The sequence below is a fragment of the Phoca vitulina genome, unplaced genomic scaffold (assembly GCF_004348235.1).
Source record: "Phoca vitulina isolate PV1807 unplaced genomic scaffold, GSC_HSeal_1.0 scaffold7, whole genome shotgun sequence".
NCBI lineage: Eukaryota > Metazoa > Chordata > Mammalia > Carnivora > Phocidae > Phoca > Phoca vitulina.
The window spans coordinates 50,876,729-50,903,260 of record NW_022589710.1 but is presented as its reverse complement, the minus strand read 5'-3'; the positions used below and the strand labels follow the sequence as shown (position 1 = coordinate 50,903,260).

At 41.3% G+C, this 26,532-nt stretch overlaps 1 protein-coding gene across 2 annotated transcripts in view; it reads left to right on the top strand.

The window, feature by feature from the left end:
- STON2 (stonin 2) overlaps positions 1 to 26,532 on the top strand; it is a 138,998-nt gene that overhangs the window by 29,262 nt on the left and 83,204 nt on the right. For both annotated transcript variants that reach the window (XM_032405707.1, XM_032405706.1), the window contains exons 2-4: positions 1,749 to 2,024; positions 3,869 to 4,144; positions 23,453 to 23,650. In XM_032405707.1, the coding sequence (XP_032261598.1) occupies positions 1,937 to 2,024; positions 3,869 to 4,144; positions 23,453 to 23,650 (562 nt within the window). In that variant the 5' untranslated portion in view covers positions 1,749 to 1,936. The remainder of the gene's footprint in view (positions 1 to 1,748; positions 2,025 to 3,868; positions 4,145 to 23,452; positions 23,651 to 26,532) is intronic.

The window sequence follows — 26,532 nt, the reverse complement described above, 5'->3', positions numbered from 1 at the left end:
ATTTCCAGGCTTTCCATTCTCTGCACAGCTGGGGTATCCTGGCAGATTCCCACATGGGGAGTTTTCACAGATCGTTTCATTATGGTTCTGTTGTAATTGATGTTTGTAAAGTACTTTAGTTGGGTGATTTTTGCATATATTCTGGTACTTTGTGTGTGTGTGTGTGTGTGTGGCTGTGATCCAAAGATCAGAGTGTTTTGGCACCAGAAGACCTAGGTTTCAGGGATGTATCGATCACTTCCTAGCTTGGTGCATCTAACACACCTGCTTATTATGGCTCTAGTCGATCATTCTGTGGATATCAGGGAGAAAAAAGAGTCCATTTGTCACTGTTCTGGGATGTGTGAATTCTTCCAGTTATAAGCCTGGAGGAAACATCTTAGGGCACCAAACAAGGGCCTGGAAACAATGAAAATGTTGGATAAGCCACTCCTCCCCCCCAAATTTCTTCATCTGTAAAGAAATTATAGTTATATCTGCCTTACTCAACTAAAATGGCTATAGAATCAAATGAAGTATCATTTGGCTCAGGTCATGATCTCACAGTTGTGGGATCAAGCCCCGCATTGGACTGTGCTCAGTGCAGAGTCTGCTTCAGATTCTTTCTCCCTCTCCCTCTGTCTCTCAAATAAATAAATAAAATCTTTCAAAAATATATAAAAAAATATGTTTCTGAAAATTATAAATGTATGCAAGCAGTTATTTTTAGGCAGTATTGTACAGCAAAACTGTTTTAGCTACCAAAAAAGACAAAAACTATTACATATTTCTGTTCTGGTTAACCCCAGCATAGATTATTTATAGCAGGTAATAATCTATACTACAATTTCCTCAACATTTTTTTTATTATGCACCAGTCAGAAGGCTATGAGTTAAATTTTTCTAGACTAAAATGAATATTGTAAGTATTCCATTAATAAGAACTGATATTGTTCAGGGTAAATAGTAGCTCTTTTGTGGAAACACATTAATTTTGCATTATTTCAGATTTTATTAATTTATCATAAGAGCCAAGAGCTAGGTTCAGATTGTAAATGGACATTAATAGTACAAACAGAATTATGAGTCTATTAAGTATCTTTATATATACATAGAACATAATTGTGATGTGAGTAAAGGCTAGACTTTTATGTACTAATTCAAATTGGCCTAAATTGAAAATATGTTTCTTTAATTCACATTTTTTACTAAAGCTAATATTCCCTTCCCATTTACTCCAAATGAACAAGATGACTCCATTTCTGTTTCTCTTGATTGGTAAACCATGCTTGGAGGTACCATCTGGAGGTGGTTGGGTTTCTGCCAAGGATTTAAATCAGGCTTGCAAAGAGCTACCTGCCTAAGGCAAGAAAGTGCTATGATTTAATAGGAAAGAACATGCTTTTATTTTACCATCTAGTAAAAGAAAGTGAAAATACTTTGAAAAGTTTTAATTTTTGTTTTACAACAATGGCATTGTATTATAAATAGAAGTATTTCCAAAATATAATAATTAGAGAAATTTAGGATCTGATTGCTAAAATTTGCATGATTATTTACAAGTCTGATATGAAGGCCTATACAGAGATCTTGATGCTAAAGGCAGATATTTCTGTACAAGACGTGGGGACAAGACAGGGCAGAGAGAAGTAATACAAGTTGGAAACCACCGACACCTCTTTGTGGGCAGCGTTGAAAACCCTAGACCTGTGTGGGTTGGATATAATGTGATAGTTGTCCTTTTTAATTTTTATTATTTTTTTAAACAGATTTCTGCTTGGCAGATTAGCCAAAGGCAAGAGGGGCCAATCTCTCTACGTTCTGAGTGCCACCCTCTACAAGATCCTCACACCAGAGCCAAGACCCAAGTCCACTGTGCAACCATACCCCCACCCCAGACATTACTCTGGGGTCTGTCTGAGGCCATCAGTGTGAAGATGATCAGTGCCTTCCTAGCATGACGACCTTGGACCATGTGATCGCCACCCACCAGTCAGAGTGGGTCTCCTTCAATGAGGAGCCACTCTTTCCTGTCCCTTCCGAGGGTAAGGAGCACTCTCATTTCTTAAGTGAAAAGATCAGCAAAGAACCACAACTGTTTATAATGACTTCTACTTGATCATTCTTTGGGTGGCATCTTAATATGTGAAAAAGAGCCGGTTTGTCACTTTCCTAAGGTGCACATTCTTCCACTTAGGAGCCTGGGGGAAGCATTTTTAGGAACCTTCGAGTCCCAAACAAAAGGGCCTGGAAACACCAAAAGTATTGGGTGCTTTCTTCTAAGGAGCGTAAACTTCGTATTTACAAACTACTTTATAATCGGCCTTTTAGGGTGTCACTCCCAACAGCAGTTTGGAGTTCCTCGGTTTTTAAAGCATAGCTGTGAAGAGTGACAGGCGCTAGAGACAGATTGCTTGGGCTCGGATCCTGGCTCTGTCACAGCTGAGTGATATGCCCTTGGGTAGACGGTCTCTTTAACCTCTCTGTGTAGTCGTTTATCTGTGCAGTAGGGGTAATCACAGTACCTTCCTCAGTGGGGCTGTGAGGATTAAATGAATTAATATATGTAAAGTGCTTAGAACAGTGCCTGGCATGTAGGAAGAGCTCAGTTAATTGTCATCCACGATAGGATGAAGATGGCTAAATTGACTTCTAAGGACCTGGTGCTCAGGGATGAAGGTCAAGGTAGGGGACGGGAGATCTTTGCAGAGCCTTGTCGGCTGGTTCTGTCCCCCTGCAGCTACTGCTGCCAGCTGCTATCAGCCCAGCTTCACTGAGAGCACCTGGAAAGTGTGAGTGGACAGGTGAGCCGTCCAGTATGGTGGCCATGGGGCTCTTGAGTCCTTGAAACGCAGCTAGTCGGAATTGAAATGTGTCTTAAGTATAAAATACCCACACTGAATTTCAAAGACCTAGTGAAAGTAAGATATTTCATTAATAACTTTTATATTAATTACATGTTAGAATTATAAATTTTCAACATAAGGAGTTGAAATTTATATTAGTAAAAGTAGTTCAGCTCTTTCTACTTTTTTGTAAATGTGGCTACTAAAAAAATTAAAATTACATATGTGGTTCAGCTTTTATTTCTGTTGGGCAGCGCTAGTCTAAAGGGTTTGGTTACATGCAGGTAGACTAGGTTGTGTGGCTAATGATGGCAGAAGAAAATTTTATATTAGTACTTTGATTTTTAAAAAGTTTTCGTATAGTAAAATTGACCGCTTTTGGTATGCAGTTGAGAAACTTCAACAGTTGTCTAGATTTGTGTAACCACCACCACCATTAGGGTATAGTTCTTTAAAAAAAATTTTTTTTTGAAGGCTGTTATGTGTTTCAGGACCAATAAAGTGCTAGAAAGTTAGGGGCCTCATTCAGCTGGGCCTCATTCAGCGGATTGTTGGTACAGAGTTTACACCTGGCAGTCTGCAGACACGTGTAGTTTGGACTGCACGGAGTTTGAAGTGTGAATTTGCATGTGTTTAGTCCAGACAGAAGCTCTCCTGTTCAACCAAAGTCTCCGTCAGTCCCTGTTGCCTTTTGCTTTTCTTGTTCGACTCGGTTATATTTCTGTTTGGCCTCTATAAGCATTGTTGTTTGTGACTGCCAAGGCCTGGAGTAGATGCTAGGATAAGAACAGTGAATAAGATTTCCATTCTCAGCTTGCCTGGATACTGAATGTGGGCATGCTGAGGTTATCCTTCGTACACATTATTAGGAAAACACTCCTTTAGCATAGAGGCAGTTGGGCGTGGCTGTTTCTTCACCCGCACCCACCGGAATGGTGAGTCTTGTGATCACCCCTTACATATCCTTGGGATTTTCCTCCATGGGAGTTTTGAAGGGTGGCCTTCCTCACGTGATTGATGATGGTGTCTGGTATGTGTTTCAGGGGGCACCGAAGAGCACCTCCCAGCACTGTCGTCTTACTCAGACCAGTCTGAGAGCTCCTCCGGGGAGAACCACACGGTGGAAAGAGGCTCTCAGGAGCTTTCCCACTCAGAGCAGGATGACTCCTCTGAAAAGCTGGGCCTCATCTCTGAAGCGACCTCCCCTCCTGGGAGCCCCGAGCAGCCCCCACCTGACCTGGCCTTCGCCATCAGCAACTGGGTTCAATTTGAAGACGACACCCCCTGGGCCAGCACATCACCATCTCAGAAGGAAACAGGTGAGACAGGTGGGAGGCTGGGAAGGGTTCGGGCTTAGGTCCATGCCCACCAGGGGAGCTTTGCCATGAAGAGGTGTGTAAGGACTGCTGGGAATCTGCTTTACCAGAGCCCTCAGGCACCAGCCACACAGCATTGCTGGCAGAGATCTCTTCTGGCTTAATTCTACAACTAGGCTGTTATCAAAGCCTATGGAAGGATTTATGTGCTCTGGGCCATTTTTAGCCTTCTGTACTTGTCCCTGGCTGTTGACCTGTCTTTGGAAGTATGCATATTTATTTACCTATTAGGTATTGGAATTATGTTTACTCAGCCCCTAAATTATAAGCTCCTTACAGGCAGGAATGAATGTCTCTCAGAGCATGAACCACCATCAATTTCTAATAGAGTCACTAGTTAAACACGGATCTTCTTGTGTCCCAGACCTGTTAGATCTAAATCTTCAGGGGTAGGGACTGTCATTAATGATAATTCTCTTACTTTGTGGCATTGCAGTAGCCAGAAGCTGCACAGGGGAGCTTAGCGAAGCCAGAGTTGTTGTTAGTCCCCTCCCTGGTGACCTGGCTGCTTATTTTATTGTGCACTAAAGCATGCCAACACTGACTGGATAGCCTTCGTGACTGTCTTAGTTCTCTATTTGCTGTGTAACAAATTACCACAAACTTGGTGGTTTAAGCAACATAACTTTATTTTCTTACAGTTTCTGTAGTTCAGAAGTCCAAGTGTTGGATGTGGTGTCACTGGGCTAATTCAAAGCATTGGCAAGGCAGCGTTCCTTCCAGGAGGCTCTAGGGAAGAATCTGTTTCCTTGCCCTTTCTAGCTTTTGGATGCTGTCCACATTCCGTGGCACGTGGCCCCTTCTTCTGCCTTCAAAGCCAGCAATGCTGCATCTCTCTGTGCCTTTCTTCTGTCATCTCATCTCCCTCTGATTTCTGCCCGCCTCTTGCACTTTTAAGGACCCTGTGGTTACATTGAGCCCACCAGGATAATCCAGGATAATCACCCCATCCCAGGGTCCTTAACTTCATCACATCTGCAGAGTCCCTTCTGCCATGGAAGGTGACCTATTCCCAGGTTCTGGGGATTAGGACATGGGCATCTTTTGGGGGGCATTATTTTGTCTACCACAGAGACCTACTAGAGAAAAGTAAGGTAAATACGTTTTATTTTGTTGGTGGGTTAAATGTTTTGCTAGTTTTAATTTTTAAAAACAATTCTTTTGGTTTTCAAACATGTTTTCAGCACCAATAAAACAATTGTTAAGAAAATATAAAACATAATTCTATATAATGGACACTTCCATTTTTACATAATTTACATATTATGTATACTTTTTATATTTTTATATTTTTATTTTTTTTAAAGATTTTATTTATTTGAGAGAGAATGAGAGAGAGAGAGAGAGCACATGAGAGGGGGGAGGGTCAGAGGGAGAAGCAGAGTCCCCACTGAGCAGGGAGCCCGATGCGGGACTCGATCCTGGGACTTCAGGATCATGACCGGAGCCAAAGGCAGTCGCTTAACCAACTGAGCCACCCAGGTACCCTGTATTTGTTAAAAAGATTTTATGTATTTATTTGAGAGAGCGAGGGAGACACAGCCTGTGCACGTGCATGAGCTGTGCGTGGGGGAGGGCAGAAGGAGAGGGACAGACAGACTCCCCACTGAGCAGGGAGCCTGCCCGACCACGCAGGGCTCATCCCCAGGACCCTGAGATCATGACCTGAGCCAAAGTCAAATACGTAACCGACTGAGCCACCCAGGCACCCCTCTACTTGTTCATATTTAAATATCAGATTTGGGGGCACCTGGGTGGCTCAGTCATTAGGCGTCTGCCTTAAATTCGGGTCATGATACCCAGGGTCCTGGGATCGAGCCCCGCATCGGGCTCCCTGCTCTGCGGGAAGCCTGCTTCTCCCTCTCCCACTCCCCCTGCTTATGTTCCCTCTCTCGCTGTCTCTCTCTCTCTCAAAATAAATAAATAAAATCTTAAAAAAAAAATACTGTATTTAAAATGTTGTTTGAGGGGCACCTGGGTGGCTCAGTCTTTAAGCGCCTGCCTTCGGCTCAGGTCATGATCCCAGGGTCCTGGGATCCAGTCCCGCGTCAGGGTCCCTGCTTGGCGGGAGGCCTGCTTTTCCCTCTCCTGCTCCCCCTGCTTGTGTTCCCTCTCTCACTGTTTTTTCCTCTCTGTCAAAAAATAAATAAAAATCTTTAAAAAAAAATGTTTGATTCCTGAGATTTTTGATTCCCCAAATTTTGTACCCAAAGGGAGTGTCCCTCACTTGCCTTACCCTAGTCCCAGCTCTGCATTCTAATAAGGTTATGGAATGTATTGATATTACTAGAGAACAAGTAAGAAATGACAATTTTCAAATGTGTTGAAAGCATTATTATGGCTTCAAAACTGCTCAAACAATAATCTATATGTTTCCATATGTGAGTTTAACTCATCCTTATAGAGGTGGAGCCTGTAGGCTGCCTCAGGAGGAGCCTGTGGCTGGTTTTCTAGCAGACTTGAGGCTTGATGTGTGGGCAGGAAGCAGGAATAAAGCATGTGTAGGGCCAGCCCCACTTCAGATAGTGTTCCAGGGACCCAAGAACCATGCTCAGAGCATCAGAGTGGTAAAGGAAATGGGTAATAAATCCAAGGCTCCAATTCCACCTTTCCTGCCAATACCGAGCCTGACCCATCAATTCCCTATTACCCAAACCAGCCCCACCCATGTAGGCTAATTCCCTCATGGGCTTCCTCACACAGACTGGGTTTGACAACAAGGAAGGATGGTTGATAGAGCTAAGGCCATGTAATAAGGAGAAAGGAGGCTTCGACCCTGTCAACATGGGTAATGCAGACATCCCCCAAGATAGACAGTTCCGTTCTGATGGCTATTGGGCAGCTCAGATTTTAATTTAAATCCAAAAGGTTGGGGTACTGTGCATTGTCAATAATATCATATATGTAACTGTGGGCATTACACCAAAATAACACAGATGTTTAACAGAAGTCTGTTGCAGCAAGTATCATAGTGATAGAGACAGTCTGAGGCTTCTTGCATTCACTGCTGCCTTCTCTGTTCTTTTGGTAATACTGAGTTTTCCTGGTGTGATAGGCAAACTAATGGCCTCCAAAGATATCAGGTCCCACTCCCTGGAACCTGTAAATGTTCACTTATTTGAAGATAGGGTCTTTGCAGATGTGATTAAGTTAAGGATTTTGATTTTGATTGTTTTTATTTTTTAAAGATTTTATTTATTTATTTATCAGAGGGAGGGGGAGAGATAGCACAAGCAGGGCGGAGCGGCAGGCTGAGGGAGAAGCAGGCTCCCTGCTGAACAAGGAGCCTGATGCGGGACTCGATCCCAGGACCCTGGGATCATGACCTGAACCGAAGGCATTCGCTTAACTGACTGAGCCACCCAGACTCCCAAGTTATGGATTTTTAGATTGATATTCCTGGATTATCTTGGGTGGGGGCCCCTAAGTGCAATCACCTATGTTCTTTTAAAAGGGAGGCAGAGGGAGATTTTGCCCACACAAAGAAGGCTATGCAAAGACAGAACAGAAAGGGATTTGAAGATGTGACCTGGAAGACTGGAGTGATGAGTCCACAGCCGAGGAATTCTGGCAGCCCTGAGAAGCCCGGAGAGGCGGGGAATCTGTTCTCCCCCAGAGCCTCTGAAGGGAGGGCTGCCAGGCAGACATCTTGATTTCGGCCTAGCGATTCTGACTTCAGACTTCTGGCTTTCAGAACTGGGAGGGAAGAAAGTTCTGTTGTCTTAAGCCACAAAGTTTGTGTTAATTTGTTATAGCAGTTCCAATAAACGAATGTACCAAATCTCCAAAATCCTAAAACGGAACCATTTGCATAAGACTGAAAATGAGTCAGTCTGGGCTAGGGGAGCATCTATAATAGCTCAGGCCATTATTAAGCATCTGTGTTATCCAGTATGTTTTATTTCCAAAGTTTATAGCCTTTTATAATTTATTCATTGAGTCACTGAATATTTATTAAGCACCTCCTCTCCGTAGTTATCTTAGGTGCAGATATTCAAATACAAAACTGGGTAACAGAGTGCTCAGAATTTAACAGAAGTCCGTTGAGCTTCTTCCTGGGTCTTCTAGTAGGAATCCACAGCCAACGTATGCTCCCATGATTCCCCCATCTGCCTCCAGTTGACCGTCTTTTGGTTACTGCATGTCTTAAAAAAAAATTTTTCCATCTCATGGTAGCTGAAAATTTGAAGGTACTTTGAGGAAGCAAAGGAAGTAGTAGATGTGGGGAGAATTGCTTGCCTAGAAGCTTCATTTCATAACCAGGCCCATCTATCATCTCTTCCTGGGAAGGATCAAAGTTTGAATTTAAAGCATTTTCCCTCATTATTTATCATTTGATTGTGGGTCTTCCCCAGAGCTCTTGTTCCGTTTTGCCCTGGATCAATGGTGCCCACTTGGAGACGACCATGTGTTGGCTGCATGGCCAGCTTCTATGAAATGAGTGGCCATCTGGTTCTTTTTAGTCTAATCTGACAATATAGAAATGATTTGTCCAAAAATTTCTCATTTATCCGCTCTAAAAAATGCTTCTCTTAGTGTATTAATTTTCAGCAAGCAGACCCTGGGCCTGTTTTGGGCTATAGCTTCACCCTGTGTATATCAAGTAAACTGTTTTTTAGTATGGACAGCCCATGATTGAAATAGAATCGGGGCAAGAGAGATCCTTGATGTGCTGTATTTAAACATGCAGGAATTGGGAATCTGTCGGTGAACTGTGGAATGTACCGGTGTGTCTCAGTGCATGTAGGTGGTGAAGTTCAGCCAGAGATAAGGAAAGTCTGTGGAAACTGTTTACGGCTTCAGCTGTCTTTCTAGCCGCATCAGTATCCCCAGAGCAAACCAATTCTCGTCCCTATAATGTAGCTGCAGTTTCTTTGTTTCTTCCCACTTTATTCCCACGTCCTGTCTGCTTCTGTTACGTGCCTGGCACTTTCTGGTCAGACATCTCTGTGTCAGGAGAAGGGGAAAAATGTGCGTTTTGGACTTGGGAGAAGGAAAGTTTCCTCTACCTTTCAGAATTTCTTCTGGCTGGTCTGAGACTTTAAATTGACATGAGACAGATTCACAGGAGAAAATAAAATATAATTTTGTACTATGGGAACCCCGCATAAACAGGAGGTTCATAGGCAGATAAAATGAGGTATATATGCCATCCTGAGCTAAGGAATGGGAGAGGGGCCTGAGGCTTCAAAGGGGAGGAGGCCGATTCACAGGACAGTAAGAAGAGCAGATGCTTGAGAATTAGATATTTGCCCTGCCATCCAGATGAGTCACTCGGATAAAATTTATCTCTATTGGTAATAACCCTTCGTCTGGGAAAGATACTCCATTTAGATTCTTTAGGTAGTTAAAGGAAGGGCAAGATTTTCTCTCTAGCCCACAGGATCTCAGTTGCCTTCAGCTCAAAATAGTCCACATGCCAAACTGGCACATTTTGAGGAGACCTGTCTTGAACCCCTTCAGCCCCGTCCCATGCAGCCTCTTTGTGAATATTTTTTATGAGATGATCATGATCTTGACCTAAGAGAAGGAGAATGAGAAAGGAGGATAAATGGAACAGATTAGTGCTATTCCTAGTCTGGATTTTGGGAAGCAAACAGTGGAGCCTTACTAAGCCAGCTGGTCCATACCCTCACATCCAGGCTGGCAAGAAGTTGGGAAAGAAAGCACACGTGTGCACACATGGAGTCGTTAGGTGGAGAAATGTTACGTGGCATACTCCTTTTCCATCCCCTCCCCCAGTTCCCATTCCTGCACTGTTTACAGTTTTCCTGGCAGACGAAGAGCAAAAAACCAAAAGAATTTATCTTTTAAGCTATGCCACCTACAGATAAAACCAAGAGAGCATTGGATTTCAGCCTGGAATGGGACTGTACTACTTGCTCAAGTTAAAATGCAAGGAGGCTGAAGGCACAGTGGAGTAAGGGACAAAGAGACTGTCACTAGTGGTAAATCTCTTATTTTCGTAGCATATGATTGTCGGAAGCTTCCCTGGGGAACTTAAATAAGCCAGAGAGTTGCTCCTCCCCACCTTGGTGACCTGGCTCCTGATTTTATCTTGCACTGAAGCGTACCAAGGTTGACTGGACAATGAGGAGCAACAGCTGATGGGGAAGACAACTCCAGAAATGCTTTAAGTCCATCAGGGGGACACCTTTGTTTTGGGTTTCAACTAGTGCAAGATTTGAAATGAGTAAGTGCCATCATGATTGGTCTGAGAAAACGGAGACACATCATCTCTCTCAGAAAAAATATGAATAAAATCAGTCAATTGAGTGACAAAGCCTTTTGGTAACTACATATATAAGAAAGATTGCTGGCATCAATTCTTGGACCTGAGGATGCTAGGAATGAGGCGCATATGAAGTTGTGCCCCTTTTGTAAATATGGGTTCCTCCATTAAAACCTCTGAAATCTGATGGAGGCTGAATGTGGAATTTATATCTCTTTGACTTAACAAGAACACTTTGGCTCAGGCCATGTTGATAAGTATTCTCTTTAAAAAAAAAGATTTTTATTAGAAACTTAACTGCCAAACACTTAAACTTAAGACTTAAAGGAGCCACGAGAATACTGTTCACATCTTAGTCTGAAAATGCCATGTGATTGAACTGGGTTACCCACTGGAAAATGTCAAAAATTTAACTGAACACTTATTTGCTGAACCCCGAATCCTAATACACAGATGTTCTGTTAAACCTTAGAAGAGCAGCAGAACACAGCAGATCCAAAGTGTTAAACAAGAAAAAACAGAATAACCCACCAAACTTCTGGTGAATCTGTTCAAATCAAAATAGAATCTTTATATTGTTCTCTAAAGAAATATTTTTGAAAATGAACCTAACCCCAGGTGGTATTTTATTCACATTGGGTCCCTTAGCACTAGTGTTTCTGAGTTTTCCTGGTGGCAAAAAGTTCTCCTAATTTAGTATTTTGTCTCCTACGTTTTAAAATTCCACCATGTGCCAGGAGGAATGTAGCAGTCAGCTTACACATCACCTAAAGTCTTTATAAAGATCCTCTCAGAGCAAAGGCTGATTCCATGTATATGCATTTTACAAGTGTATGTGTGTGCTTAGAATATGTTTGCAAATGCATGCAGATAAATGGACTTGAAAGATCAAAGTTCATTCCCAAAATTAAAAGGAAAAAATTGTGGCACTATTTTCAGCATGAAGCTTCCTGTTCACTCATCGTGTTATGCACTGACCTTCCTCCACAGACATGGCAATTTTGGGCAAGGCCAAGGCTGAATTGGACCCATTATGCAGATGCTGCAGGATACGCATAATTACAAGCATAAAAAAAATTTTCATTTCCGGAACATTTGTTGCACAGCCCAAGCAAAACACTAATATTTCCTTGTGCTTCGAATGTCTTCCCCAAAAGCTTGGGCTAAGGCCTTCCCATTGTGTCTGGGGAAGCTAATTATCTGGGACCAGAGAAAGAGCCGCTTGTTTGGGGGAAGACCAGGGATGATGTCAGCCTTTAAGAGGGAGGCAGGGGTGACAGCTGAGAGACTTAATCCTGAAGAAGACTAGCCCAGTGGTTAATTTCTGTTATACTTTTTATTCTGGCTACTGAGGGGGAATTGGTGGGTGGGAGTGGACTAAGATCCCAACCATTTGGTGAACATGTAGCCAAGGCCCATTGCATTTGACATGCATATGTATTTCCCTCTTCAATAGAGGACGTTTTATTTTCATTTAATACCTTGAATTGTTCTTTGCTTTTAGGAGTAATTAATGACCTTTCCGGAATCCATCTTCGACAGTGATGTACTGAGGAATGGATTCTAACAAAGCCCTTCTTCCTTGGGGCCTGATGCCCTCTGCCTCTCTCCACTGGGCACCACTCTGCTCTAATCACTACCTCTCCTGCCGTTCCTGACAAGCTCATTTCTGCTCTTGCTGGTTCCTTGGCCCCCAGAACTCTTCCCCTACATTTTCACTCAAAGCTCTGCTCAAGCATCATTTCCCCTCGCCCCCACCCCCTTTTTCCTGCATTAAATATCTTTATAGCCCATGTTTCTACCTGAAATTAGGTTATGTTTGTTTGTTTATTGTCTCTCTTCCCCACTAGAGGAGAGAGATACTGTCTATCTCATTTACTCTCTATCCCAGAATATGGAGCATGGAACTTAGTAGGTACTCACTTAGTATTTGTTGGATTAATGAATGAAAGATGAAAGATGTATATGAAACATCCTGCAGAATGACTGACTCCCATTTATGGGGCAAATGAGCTGTTAGGTAGAACTTGAGGCATGGCATCCTCAGTGAAGGTGTTATTCTTTTTTTAACAAAATAGGCAAAGAAACTAGGCTGGCCTCTTCCTCATCATGCCCTTTGGTTATCAGCTGTCATCAGTTTCGATTTCCCATTATTATACACAGAATGCACACACACAAATGTGCGTATACATAGCACACAGATACACATACATATGTATACACACATAGTATATGTGCATAACATGTGCTTACATACACATGTGTATATAATATACGCATAACATAACTATGATACATATACAAACACACATATTTTTCCTTCTGGGAGCTGCCTTAGAAAGCACAATTAAAACTGTCCATTATATTTTTGTCATATTTGAAGCTATCATCATGCCATTTGGGCAGGGGAGAGGATCTTTTGCAAGTGACTTCTTCCAGTTATCTAAAAGGGACTTTAAGTATTTTACAAAAACTCCAATATTGTCCTCTTCCAGAATGTGCTAGCTTACCCAAGGGGTCCTTGTGGCCTATCTCACCCTCGGCATGGGACACAAAACACAATAAACTGCCAAGCATGCATTAATTAACTAATTCATTCATGCAAAAAATATTTAGGTGCTGGGAATGCAGTTATGAGAAAATTGGCCATAGTCCCTGCTCTCCCCATGCGGAGGTTACCTAACGGTTGGGCAATCTGTTACCAGTGAAGCCTTCTGGGGTAAGCAAGAGCTCCTCTGAACCAGTCCTGGGACAGCTGCTTGGTATTGCCAACTATGAGCTACCAGGGGACCACAAATGAAGAATGGAATTAGATCTATTTTATATTAATGCGTGGGCATGTTTACAGCATTGGAGAAATAATATAGCCCTAGTGAGTAGACATCAAAGTATAAATAAAGAATATGGCATCAAAATGTATATAAGTATTTAAATTTTAGTCTAGGATCCCAAAGGATAAAAAGAAAATATTGTAGTTGCTGTATTAATTGTTTTAGCTGACAGCTTGTCAGTTTATTATTCATTCAACCAATGGTGCTTTGAATTCTCACTATGTGCCAGTCACTGTTCAGGGCACTGGGGATACAGTGGAATATTCTGGCCCCATGGAGCGTACTTTCTGCTGGAGAAGCCATACCAGAAACACAATAAATATGTAGATACAGTGTAAGTGTGTTAGACAGTGTGGTTAGCAGGAAGGAGAGAAATATGAGGGGAAGAAAGAGAATGGAGTGAGGGAGGATGTGAAGTTTTACATAAGATCAGGGAGTGAGTCTCTGAGCAGTAACTTTTGAGTGAAGACGGGGGAAGTGAGGAGTGAGCCTTGCAGAAATTGGGGAAGGAGCTGTCCAGGTGAAAGGAACTGTAAGTGATGAGCCTCTGAAGGGGTGCGGTGTCGTGTTGGTGGTATGTGACTGGAGTGGAGTGACATGGGGAGAAGAGAAGAGTATGAGGCGGAGAGGTCATGAGGACTTAGACCACGAGGTGCTTCGAGGGTACAGGGAGGACCTTGGCTTTCGCTGTGGATGAGGTGGGAAGCCATCAGAGTTTGAGCAGTGATGTGGTGAGGTCTGACTTTGATGTGAACAGGTAATTCTGTGAAAGCTGTGTGGCTGTTGCTCTGGTGAGAACAGACTGAGGGGAGGAGGACACTTGGGGAAGCAGGGTGACTTGGTGGGGGGCCCCTGTCACCATCCAGAAGGGATGGTTTTTCCATGAAAGAAGGATGTGCAAAAATGACCTCCAAAGGCCACAGGAGCCCTAAGGCCAGAGTGAAAGGCCAACAGGTCCACCTTGATAAGAAGTGGTTTATTAAAGGGACTTAGGGACAGACGCGTGTCTTGGGCAGCTGCAAGCTGAGTAGATCTCTGTGACCCCACTTCCCATAAGACCTGCTTTTATAGTCCTAGAGGCTGGGGAGTTGTGCGGGTAGACCACCCCGGGGGGAATGTTTGAGAGCAGTTGTGTGTCACGGTCATCTCTCCTGCACTGATTGAGGACGTTAGGCCCCAAGGGTGTAATTAAGGGTGAGGTTAGACAAGAAAGAATGTTGGGGGATGGGGCAGTGCTCAAGAAGATGTCAGGTCGTCGTGCAGATTTTTCCGTAGATCTGTCCCGGGATGGCGTTAGTCTGGGTCACACAGCAGTGTCTTGGGTCAGGGTGGTAGCTTGGAGATGGTGGGAAGGGATTGGATTCCAGATGTATTTTGAATGGAGGACTAGCAGAAGTTGTGATGGGCCAAATGTGAGAAGAATCAAGGGTGGCTCAATGGGTTTGTTCTGAGCATCTAGAGGGATGAAGGAGCTGGTGTGGAGGGGATAACAGGAACTTAGTTTCAGATAGGTAAGGTTGGAGACCTAGGTGGAGATTTCAAGTAGATTTGGACCTAAGTTTAGGTCTGGAAGTAATAACCCACTTGACCCCTTTTCAGTGCTTCCTTTGTGCAGACACTTTTCCACGTGGGTACAGTTTTAAGTCCCATTTTTAAAGGTGAAGACTTTACAGCAGAACAGATAGATTAAGTAACTTGCTTCAGGATGCAAGACCAGATGTAGAATGAGACAGGCAGTCTGGATCCAGGGTCCTTGTACTTAAGCTCTTAGGAAGGGAGGAGTCGCAGATTTCTATCTTTTTTCACTTTATTCTTTGCTGGATGGATGTGGCTGTGAAGAGCCCTGGTGACAGCAATCTGCTGTCCTCTGGCCCAAGTATCAAAGGCCTGGCCCCTGGGACAAGAGTCAGCTCCAGGCTCCACACTTCCTCTCAATAGTTCAACTCATCTTGTGGCCTGAGGACATTCACTTCAGAACCTAAATAAAGTGATTCATCTGAGATTTCTTTTCTTTCTTTTTTTAAGATTTTTTAAATTTTTTATTTGTTAGAGAAAGCACAAGCAGGGGGAGCAGTCAGGCAGAGGGAGAAGCCGGCTCCCCGCTGAGCAGGGAGTCCAAGGTGGGACTCGATTCCAGGACTCTGAGATCATGACCTGAGCCAAAGGCAGTTGCTTACCCGACTGAGCCATATATCATATCATGTAGATATGATATATGGCAGTATCTCCTACACATGGATGTAGGATAAAGTAGATGGTCTTTCACTCTCTTTATGGTTCCTTTTGTAAAAAGAAGTTCTTAATTTTAATGATATGAAATTTGTTTGTTTTTATGCTTAGTGCTTTCTGTGTCTCGGTAAAGGAAATCTTTCCCTATCCTGATGTCATGAGCATATTTGGGTATATGTCTTCTAAAATATTTCTTTCTTTTTTTTTTTTTTTTTCAAAGATTTATGTATTTAGGGGCTCAGATGGTTAAGAGTCTGCCTTTGGCTCAGGTCATGATCTCAAGGTCCTGGGATTGAGCCCCACATTGGGCTCCCAGCTCAGCAGGGGGTCTGCTTCTCCCTCTCCCTCTGCCTCTCCCCCTGCTTGTGCTCTCTCTGTTTCTCTCTCTCTCAAATGAATAAATAAAATCATTAAAAAAAAAGATTTATGTATTTATTTGAGAGAGAGAGAGAGAACACATGTGAGTATGGGAGAGAGGGGCAAAGGGAGAGAGAGAGAGTCTCAAGCAGACTCCGTGCCGAGCTTGGAGCCTGATACAGAGCTTGATTTCACAACTCTGAGATCATGACCTGAGCCAAAACTAAGAGTTGGACCTCAACCAGCTGTGCCAACCAGGCACTCCTAAAATATTTCTTGTGGAGCCTTTTATGCTTTATATTCAATCCACCTAGAACTGATTTTTCCATTTGGTGTGAAGTAGGAGTTTAATTTCATTTTTTTTCTATATAGTATTTTACTATTATTTCTAATATTTTATTCATTTTTAACATATGTTATTAAAATTCTGCTTTGTTCATATCTAAGAAGTGTGATTCTGCTTATTAATATGAGGAAAAATATGCAAGGATTTTGATTGAGAATGTAGTAAATCTATAAACCAATTTGGGGAGAATTAACATCTTCACAACATTAACTTTCTTGAACCTAATTATATCTCTCCACTTATTTAGATATTCTGTACAATCTGTTAATAAACTTTAGGAGTATCTCCTCTGAGGACTTGTGCATCTTTTGTTAGATTTATTACAATATATGCTTGATATTTTTGTTGCTATCATACATGCTACCTTGTTTTAAGTTTACTTTTCTATATATTTCTTTAATTTTCAGAAATGCAATTATTTTTATATATTTATTTTTAAAAACACAAGTACTGTGCTAAAATTATTTGATAATTTATTAGGGTTTCCTGGTTATTTTCTGTATACAAAAATATCATCTGCAAAGAATAGGTTTGGTTTTTGTCACTCCTTTTTTTTTTTTTTTTTTTTACTGCCTTACTATGTAGGTTCTGACCACAAATACGATGTTGAATAGAAGTAGGAGTAGCGGGTACCCATCATCTTGATCAGGATCTGCAAGGGAAAGCTCTCCAGCAGTGCACGGTGTTTGCAAAGGGTTTGGGGTTAGCTCTCCTAGGTTTAGGGAGCTTCTTCTGTTTCTAGTCTGCCAAAAATTACTACCACGAATAAATACTAAAATTTACTCAGTGCTTTCTCTATATGTATTATGATGATAATATGGTTTTTTACTCCTTTAATATATTATTATGGCGAGTTACATTAATTGATTTAGTAACGTTAACCCACACATTATCAACAGGGTGATATTACCTCTAATGGGGCTAAAAATAGTTCGGGGGGGGGCAAAGAAATCTTATTCTTTTTATGTGTACAGCATAGTTATATATACAATACATGATAGATATACAGTATATCTGTCTTAATAAAATTTAAAAGGGAATTGATAAACTGGACCTCATCAAAATTAAAACTTTTGCTTTGTAAAAGGCCCTGTTGAGAGGATAAAGAAAGAAGCTATAGACCGGGAGGAGATATTTGCAAACCACATATCCAACAAAGGACTGGTATCTAGAATATATAAAGAAAACTCAAAACTCAACAGTAAAAAACACCAAGCAATCTAATTAGAAAATGGGCAACAGACATAAACATATGTTTCACTGGAAAGGATATACAGATGGCAAATAAGCACCTGGAAATATGTCCAATATCATTATCAATAGGGAAATGCGAATAAAGTGAGTTATCACACACACATATTAGATGACTTAAAAATAGTGGTAATACTAAATGCTAGTGAGGATGCAGAGAAATTAATTGCATGTTTAGTTTTATAAGGAACTGTCAAACTATTTTCCAAAGTCATTGTTACAGTTTACATTCTCACCAGCAATACATGAATGACCCATTGTATGACCTAGCAGTTGTACTCTGGGGCATTTACCCCGGAGAAATGGAAACCTAGGTTCATATAAAAACCTATACAAAAACCATACATGAATATTCAAAGCACCTTTATTCATAATAGCTAAGAACCAGAAACAGCCGAACTAACTGTGGTTAGTCCATACCGTGCAACACTACTCAGCAATCTAAAGGAATCTCAGAGGCATTATGATGAATAATAACAGCCAATCCTAAAAGGTCACATACTGCATGATTCCATTTATATAGCATTCTTGAAATGACAAAATTATAGAAATGGAAAAACAAATTAATGGTTGCCCTAGGTTAGGAACAGGGCATGAGGGGAAGAGGTAGAAATGAATATAAAAGGTCAGCATCCCTTGTGGTGATGGCACTGTTCTGCATCCTGACTGTGATGGTAGATATATAACCTACACACTGATAACATGACGTAGAACTAAATACATGCCTAAGTACAGGTAAAACTGGGGAAATATGAGTGATATTGGTAGGTTGTATTAATATAAATTTCCTGGTCATGATATTCCACTGGGGAGGGGGTACTTCAAGGGAGAGGATGATTGGGGAAAAAATTTGTCAGTGGAGCAGTAATGAAAAAAAATTGAGAAATACTGTGTTAAACTGACCTTGCATTCACTGGATAAATCCAATTTAGTCATGATGTAATTCTCCTTTTCATCAGTCTCTAGATTCTCTTTGATAATAATTTATTTGGGATTCTTGTATCTATGTCCATGATCGAGGCTGACCTGTAATTCTCATTTTGGAGAATATAAGTATAAATCAGATATACTTTGTCAGGTTTTGATGTCAGGAAATCCTTACCTCATAATGTGAGTTGATGAGTGGTCTCTCTTTTTTGTACTCTGAAGGACTGAAATATTTTTTTTTCTTTAAAGTTTGCTCGTAATGTGAGTTGATGAGGGATCTCTATTTTTTTGTACTCTGAAAGACTGAAATATTTTTTTTTCTTTAAAATTTGATAGAATTTTTCAGTAAAACCACCTGGCCTGACATTTCCTTATGACAGTTTAAGGATTGATTCACTTTACTTGATGATTATTGGACAAGTCAGGTTTTTAACTTTCTTCTTGAATCAGTTCTGAAGTTATAATTTCCTAGAACTTCTACAGTGTTATCTTTTTTTCAAATGTATTGATGTAAAGACATTCATTATTTCTCCTCATTGCCTTCTACATGTATATAGCATTTGTAATTATGTCTTTTTTCATTCTTAAGGTTATTTGTGCCCTCTTTTTTCTGGATTTTTCTTGACAGTTTTTCAATTCTATTACATAGTCTTAAAGAACCTTTTATCGATGTACTTTTTAAATTTCAATAACTTATGCTTTTATGTTTGTTATTTCCTTTCTAATACTCTTAGTTTATTTTGCAGCTCCTTTTGTAACTCAATAAGTTGGAAGCATATTGTATTAAATTTCAGTTCTTTTTTAATATAAGCAATACAGCTGTTCCTGATAGTACTGCTTACCTGCATTCTTAAAGTTTTCACATATACTATTTTCATTATTGTTTGGTTCTGAATATTTTCTAATATTCATTAATATTTCTTCTTTGACCAATAAATCATTTAAAAGTATGTTTCTTAGTTTCTAAATTTTTCAAATTGTCTTCTCTCTAGTTTAGATAAATAGATGCTAGTTATATCTAGATAAGTGGTTTGGATAACTAGAAACTTCATTGTATTGTGATCAGTGTTCATGGTCTGTTTGATACCAGTTTTTGTTATTTGTTAAAATCTGCTTTATGTCATAGCATGTGGTCACTTGCCATAAGAGTCCTAGGTGTGGGTTATGAAGAATATGTATTCTTCATCTGTTGGTCTATGTATGACCATTAGATCAGCTTGTTCATTTTGTTGTTTATATCTTCTGTTTCCTTGCTGATTTTTCTGCCTGCTTGATCTATCAATTACTGAGAGAGGTGTGTTTAAAAATCTCTCATTATGATGGTGGACATTTCTTGCTTTCTGCAGTTCTATCAGTTTTTGTATTAATAATTTTGAGACTAAGTTATTAAATATATACCAATTTAGGATTGTTATCATATATTTCTGATGAATTAAAACATATAATTTTATTGTGACCCTTTCTAGTACTGCTTTTTACTTTAAAGTCTATAGGCTACAATATATCAAATATATCAGGTTCTTTTCATTAATATATTGTCTTGTATGACTTTCTCATCCCTTTACTTTCATCGTTGACAAATCTTTGTATTTTAGATGTGTCCTTTGTAAACAGCATATTGGATTTCATTTGTTTTTTCAGCTTGATAGTCTTTTTCTTTTAGCTGGAACTTTTAGTCCATATATGTTTATTATCAAGTACTGATATAGTTTATTTCTGTAATATCATGCTTCTTTTTCTCATCTTTCTTTCCTTCTTTTAAATTAATTGTAGTTTTTGTTTGTCTAAATTGTCTTTTTATTCCGTTGACCTCTGAAGGTCTCCTCACTGTGCATATAATCCTATTTGACAGTTATTTTCTGTCAGCTCATGGAAGTGTGCATTGGCTTCTCTTATTGAGAAGGTGGTAGTCAATCTAATCATCATTCCTTTGAAAGTAATCTTATTTAAGATCTTCTCTTTGTCTTTGGTCTTGTATGGTTTTGATGTCTACTTGCACAGTTATTTTTGGTTACCCTGCTTGAGATACCATGGAATCTCTAATCTGACAAATAAAATCTTTCATAAGTTCTGGGAAGTACTCAGTCAGTGGTTTTGTTTTGTTTTGTTTTTTTAAATATTGCCTCTCATTCTCACACTCTTCTTAGGAACTCAGGTTATATAGATACCTACAAGACCTTCCCGCTTTCTCTCCCATGTATTTTAAAGATTTTAATTTTAAGTAAGCTCTACACTCAAACATAGGATCTCAGACTCTGAGATCAGGAGTCGCACACTCTATGGACTGAGCCAGCCAGGTACAGTTCCCGTGTGTTTTATTAGCACCACGCTCTAACCAACTGAGCTAACCGGCCACTTGGTTCCCGTGTGTTTTAATCTGTCTTTCATGTTTTCCTCTCTGTCTTTCTATGCCTTCTGGACAATTTTGTATTTACAGTGATATTTTCCTTCTCCAGAAGCTCATTTAGATCTTTTTCAGTTCTGTGTGTTCTTTTCTAATATTTTCATTTTCTTTTCTTCTTTTCTTGTATCCTTAAACATAGTGAACATACTTATATTTCCTGCTTAGTAATTCTAGTGTCTGAATTCTTTGCAGGTCTGATTCTGTTTGCTACACCCCTCCCTCCCCTCCATGTGAAACTGAGGAACATTCTGTCTTGGAAGGCTGGCTTTGAGGTATCTTCCTCCAGAAAGGATTAGTATTTGCTTTTCCCAGGTGCCTGAGGCCACTACCAACCTGGAAATACTTCAGCTATGTTCTCAGACTGGAAGGTTTTCAGACCACACAAGTAGTTTTAGCTGCAAGTCCCTATGTGGGACAGCTTATAGTTATAAATTCTCAGGAGATTTCTTTTCTCTACCCTGCACCCAGGCTTAAGGCTGACAATTTTCTTTGCTATCCTTAGCTTGGGGGTGGGACTTATTCCTAAGCTACCCTTGAACAGATCCCTTTGGGAATTCAAGCTTCATGCATCAAATCTTCCGTTAGATTTCCCATCTTGAGTTAGTTCTAGGTTTTTCCTCCTTTTGCCTTCTTCACAAGACATTTAAAAAAACTCAAGCTGAAGAGTCTCCCTGGTTTGTTCAAAAGCCCCAGAGTATGAAAATCAGGTTGTGTGCTGTTTACCATTCTGGGTTCTGACTTGAACTTGGCCTCTGACAATTCTTTGCTTTCTTGCTCATGCTGTAATGTATTTTAAATAGTGTTACTACATTTTACCTAATATTTTAATTCTGTTTCCCTAATAGCTTAAAGTGTCTAATCCTTTATACTATAGGAAATAGCAGTCCTATAAAAAGCCATTACAAGTTCAGCTTCACTTCTGGCTTTTTGGTTGTTTATTTTTTCTTCTTTAGCCTTTTGAGTTTTATAGGTACAAGTTTAAACAGTCTTTACTTAGCATAGACTGTTAGGAGTGATTTCTGGTGTTTCTGTTGACATAACCAACAAATATTCATTGAGTACCTATTCACACCAGGCATTATTCTAGGAATGGGGGTGCAGAAGTAAACAAAATGGGCCAAAATCCCTGCCTTCCCACCAAGGAGCTTAAATTCTAGTGGGGAAGATACTGGATATGTAGTACATTAGATGGTGATAATGCTAAGGAGAAATGAAGCAGAAAAGGGACTTTGTATCTTCAGAGAGAAGAACTCAGGAATACCTTACTACTGAGAGGGTAACATTTTTAAGAGAGAGCAGGGGTGAGCCATGAGCACTCCAGACAGAGAAGACCTACGTGTCTTGTAACTGTCTAAGAGAATACAGAATGAAAATCCTCTGTGGTTTCATATTTGTTCCATGTCACATATATTGCTATTTATTCTTTTTTCCCAATTTTCTCTTAACCCAAATTTCTCTAAAGCCAACTCTATAATTTTGATTCTCCAGCTAGGAGAACTGACCCTCCCTCCCCTTTTTAAAGATTTCACTTACTTTATTTATTTTTGAGGGAAGGGGGAGGAGCAGAGGGAGAAGGACAAGCAGACTCTGTGCCAAGCGCAGAGCCCGACACAGGGCTCGATCCCGTGACCCTGAGATCATGACCTGAGCAGAAATTGGACACTCATCCGACTGAGCCCCCAGGCCCCCCAGAGAACTGACCCTTCTTGAACAAGCTATTTAACCTCTCTTGAGTCAGTTTTCCTTTGTGTCAAATAAGACCACTGCCTGTCTCTCAGGATTGGTGGTGAAATGAGGTAACATTTGTAAAAGTGCCTGACATTTCATGAGGACTCAAGAAATGCTAGATCTTTCTCTTTTGTTCTTCCTTCCCTGTCCGCACTCCCTTCAGCGCTTGTTTTTGGTACTTGTCAATACATTCGCAACAAGATCCTCATGTAACACCAGGGAGAAACCATGTGGCAGGTTATTCACTGAAGACAAATGAGGAACATTAGAAAATTTCATTTAAAAAAAAGAAACTTTCCAGAGTGGTTTTGAAAGGCTGAATTTAGTGCTCAGGGTTCAGGAGAGAGTCAAGCCCTGTGCATTTCCCCCTGGAAGTTCTTGTTCATTGTATTATGAATCAGCAGCCCCAGGAATCTCAATTTGTATATGTAACAGTCTGCAGAATCTCCAGTTATAGTCAGGCTCAAGCAGGGGCATATCACATTCCTAGGCGAATACATACATATTCACCTATCTTCTCTTATCCCTTAACCTAACCTAGCTCTGATTTTGCAGTGTAATTTGGTGAGTTTTCTTGAGATTGTTGGCATGCCACTAAGAATGGGTAAGGGTAAGGGTGAAAGTTTTGGTTTGGATGAAGCTGAAATCTCAGTTTAGAAATAGAAGTAGAGCTGAAGATCACTACTTTTCTTTAGTGAGATTTTCTTCAATTTGAGAGTCATGAGACCCCCTTCTTTGTGGTACTGGTTTTGATACTGCCTCAGCGTGGGCTCTCAGTCCATCATTTTCCCCTGTCTGTCATGAGCGATATTGCCATCATTTCCTTGCCTTATATGGCCGTTGCGATCTCATAGGCTGTGAGCACCATCAAGGTAAGACAAGCACTAAAGATAAACAGAGCACAACTATTTATATTGTATGCTTTTGGGTTTTGCTCTGTCCCCAGCCCTGCCGTTGACCGTGCCCTGCTGGACGTGCCCTTCCTTTGACTCCCTGAGGAGATGCCCTCTGACCTCCGAGAGCAGCTGGACCACACATTCTGAAGATACCAGTAGTCCTAGTTTTGATCCCTCATACACAGACCTGCAGCTCATCAGTGCTGAGGAGCAGAGGACTGGCAAGGCTTCTCAGGCTGACTCAACTGGTAAGATGGAGCCCCGAAGGCTTTGCATATCACTTTTGGTGACCCTTTGCTGCTTCTAAAATCTCTGCAGCCAGCTTTGTTTGCAGAATGAGTTCAGTGTAGCAGTCACCCAGTCAAAAAGCTAGAATACAGAGTGGTTCAAAATTGCATTAGGAAAAAACACGACACAGATTGGCGGATTGGTTGGCAGAGTGTTAATCCTGGGAAACCATCTGACATTGTATCTTAATATGCTGTTTTCTCATATTCAGTACAAGTACTGTTCCTTGTCAGTTTATTTTCTCCTTGCATGACCAAACTATACGTAATATGCACAAGGCTGAATCTTTCATCCACTCACCTGTGCACCTTCCCTTTTCAGCAAGAGGGAGGTAGATTTAAGCAGAGAAAAAGCAAATGTTATGTGAAGCAGAATGAGAGTCAGGACTCAGCCACTGTGTCCAGACTACAAATCATTTTGCAGTTATGTTTATTCTGTTGTGCTTGACTCGAGCTATACTTCAGTCTGTAACATCCTGTGGTCTCATTTATTAAATTTCTAGGTGTAAGAAGGATGCTGCCTGGCTTTGCAGGTGGAATAAGGGCCTGTTAACAAGCACTGTACTTGGGTTAGATTTAGGATGGCATTGAATAGATGTAGTGTGTTCTTGGTGTTTTTTTTTATTTGGCCCAAGGGATTATTTTCCTTTGAAAGTGATAGAATTACCGGTAATTTCTCTGTGGATGAATTTGCCAGGTGTGTCCAACAATATTTGTTTTTCTTCCTCAAAAACATTGTTTAGGCATTTGTCTCTGGATCACTTTTCAAACTTGGGTAACATTTGCCCTTATGCTGTGTGTTATTGGAGGGGTCTACACATAGAGTTCTTGCAGACTAAAGGGTTCAGACAGGATTTGGATTGGTATTTGATAATACTGCAAGGAATCCTAGTTTATCACAGTCTGTCTTCGCAAGCCACAGTCCCTAAGAGCATTTTGTTTTTACACACTCTCCATTCTGGTTAATCTCTGTGGCTGATGATCATGGTCAGTGGCTGAAATGTGTCCCTACAACCCCATCTCCACTGTGGGGAGCCTTTCATGGTGGGAAGGCACCATCAGAAGCCGAGGCAGTTAGGAAGAGGCTGTACTCCGCCCTCGGCCTTCGCGTCTCCTGGCTCTCAGCTGCCTTTCCCAGCCTTCCCCTGGGGGATGCATATAACACACTGGTTAGGAGCACGCAGACTCGGGTTAGACTGCTCAGATCTTCCTCCTTCCATTTACCAGCTGTGTGACCTTAGGCAAGATCATTAGTATCTTTATGACTCTGTTTCCTTACCTGAAAAGTGGAGATAGTAGTCGTACTTACGACGTTGTTGTCCATTCCAAGTGAGACGGTTTATGTAGGACAACTTACATGATGCCGTACACAGAAGTGATCAGCACGGATGGAGTTTCTCCCCTCTCCTGCCCCGGGGTTCCTATCGCTTCAGAGAGGGGGAGGTGGGCTCCCCACTGTGGAAAAGTCAGCATCTCTAGGCTCAGGCTGTTTTTTGTCCAGTGATCTCCCTACTTAGATGAAAATCCCTTCAATTCCTAGAGGTTCCAGGGATGAAAATCAGAGTCCTACTCTGAGTTGGGCATGATTAATCTGTCTCCAAAGCTTATAATTATTTTCAGTGTCTCCCTTTTCTGAAGCCATGTTAACAGTATTACAGTTCCCACTGAGAGAACCTCTTCCCTCATTGTTTTGGTCAGGGTTCTGGCAGTGGGCAGATGGCATCCTCGAAAAGTTTGTCTGAAGAGGGTGTCATGAAGGGACTGCTTCCAGAGCCGGCATGAGCTAGAATCATGGAAGAGGGACTTCCTGATAGGTGCTGTGGCTGTAAGAAGGACAGAGCCACCTCCAGAGATTTGGCGCAGTGGGGAGTGAGGGGGGACTAAATGCCCAGACCTTGTGCTAGGCCTTCCTCCTAGCAGATCCCAGCTGGAAGTCAGAGGTCATTCCACAGGCTGGAGAGCTGCTGGAGAAGGGGGAGGAGAATGGATTTGGGGTGAGGGTGTGGGTGAAGCAAATGCAGAATAGCCAACACACTTTAGTCTCCACCAGGAGCTCAATGGCCGGTGACTCTGGGTGACTCTGGAGAAGCAAGGGCAAAACTAGGACTGTAGAATGAGGAGTGATGAGCTTAGTTCTCTCCTTCAGCAGGAGACAGTTTCTGTAGCTACAGGAGGCTAGAGGGGGCCTTTTGGCAACCATCTCTTTTTACAGAAGTAATAATAAATCATAGCCAGCACTTCCTGAGTCTGTGCTATGTGCTAGTATATGATGTGTGTCATCCCCAGCCTTGACAACAATCCTGCAAGGCAGATATCTTTCTCCCCATTTCCTACTTGATCCCGAGTCTGGAAGGTGAAGATGCTTGTCTGAGATAATACCACTAAGAAATGGATGAACCTGGATTTCAGCCAACTGTCCAAAGCCTTTTTACCATGATTCCCAAACCTGGAAGTGACCCAGAGTCATCATGTTTATCATTTTGCTGTCTTACCTTCCAGACCTTCTGTACAGACACACGTACTTTGCCATGGGGTTTATCTTTTTAAAAAAATTTTTAAAAGATTTATTTATTTGAGAGTGAGCACGTGCACACACAACTGGGGGAAGGGGCAGAGGTAGAGAATCTTCAAGCAGACTCCCTGCTGAGCGTGGAGCCCCACGTGGGGGTCGATCTCACAACCCATGAGATCATGACCTGAGCCAAAACCAAGAGGAAGACGCTTAACTGACTGAGCCACCCAGGCGCCCCAACTGTGGAGTTTATTTTTGACATAAATAGAATCAAAAGGTTTTTTAAATAAGATGTATAGTAGGTGGAGTCTGAGGAAGAAGTTCATGTTTC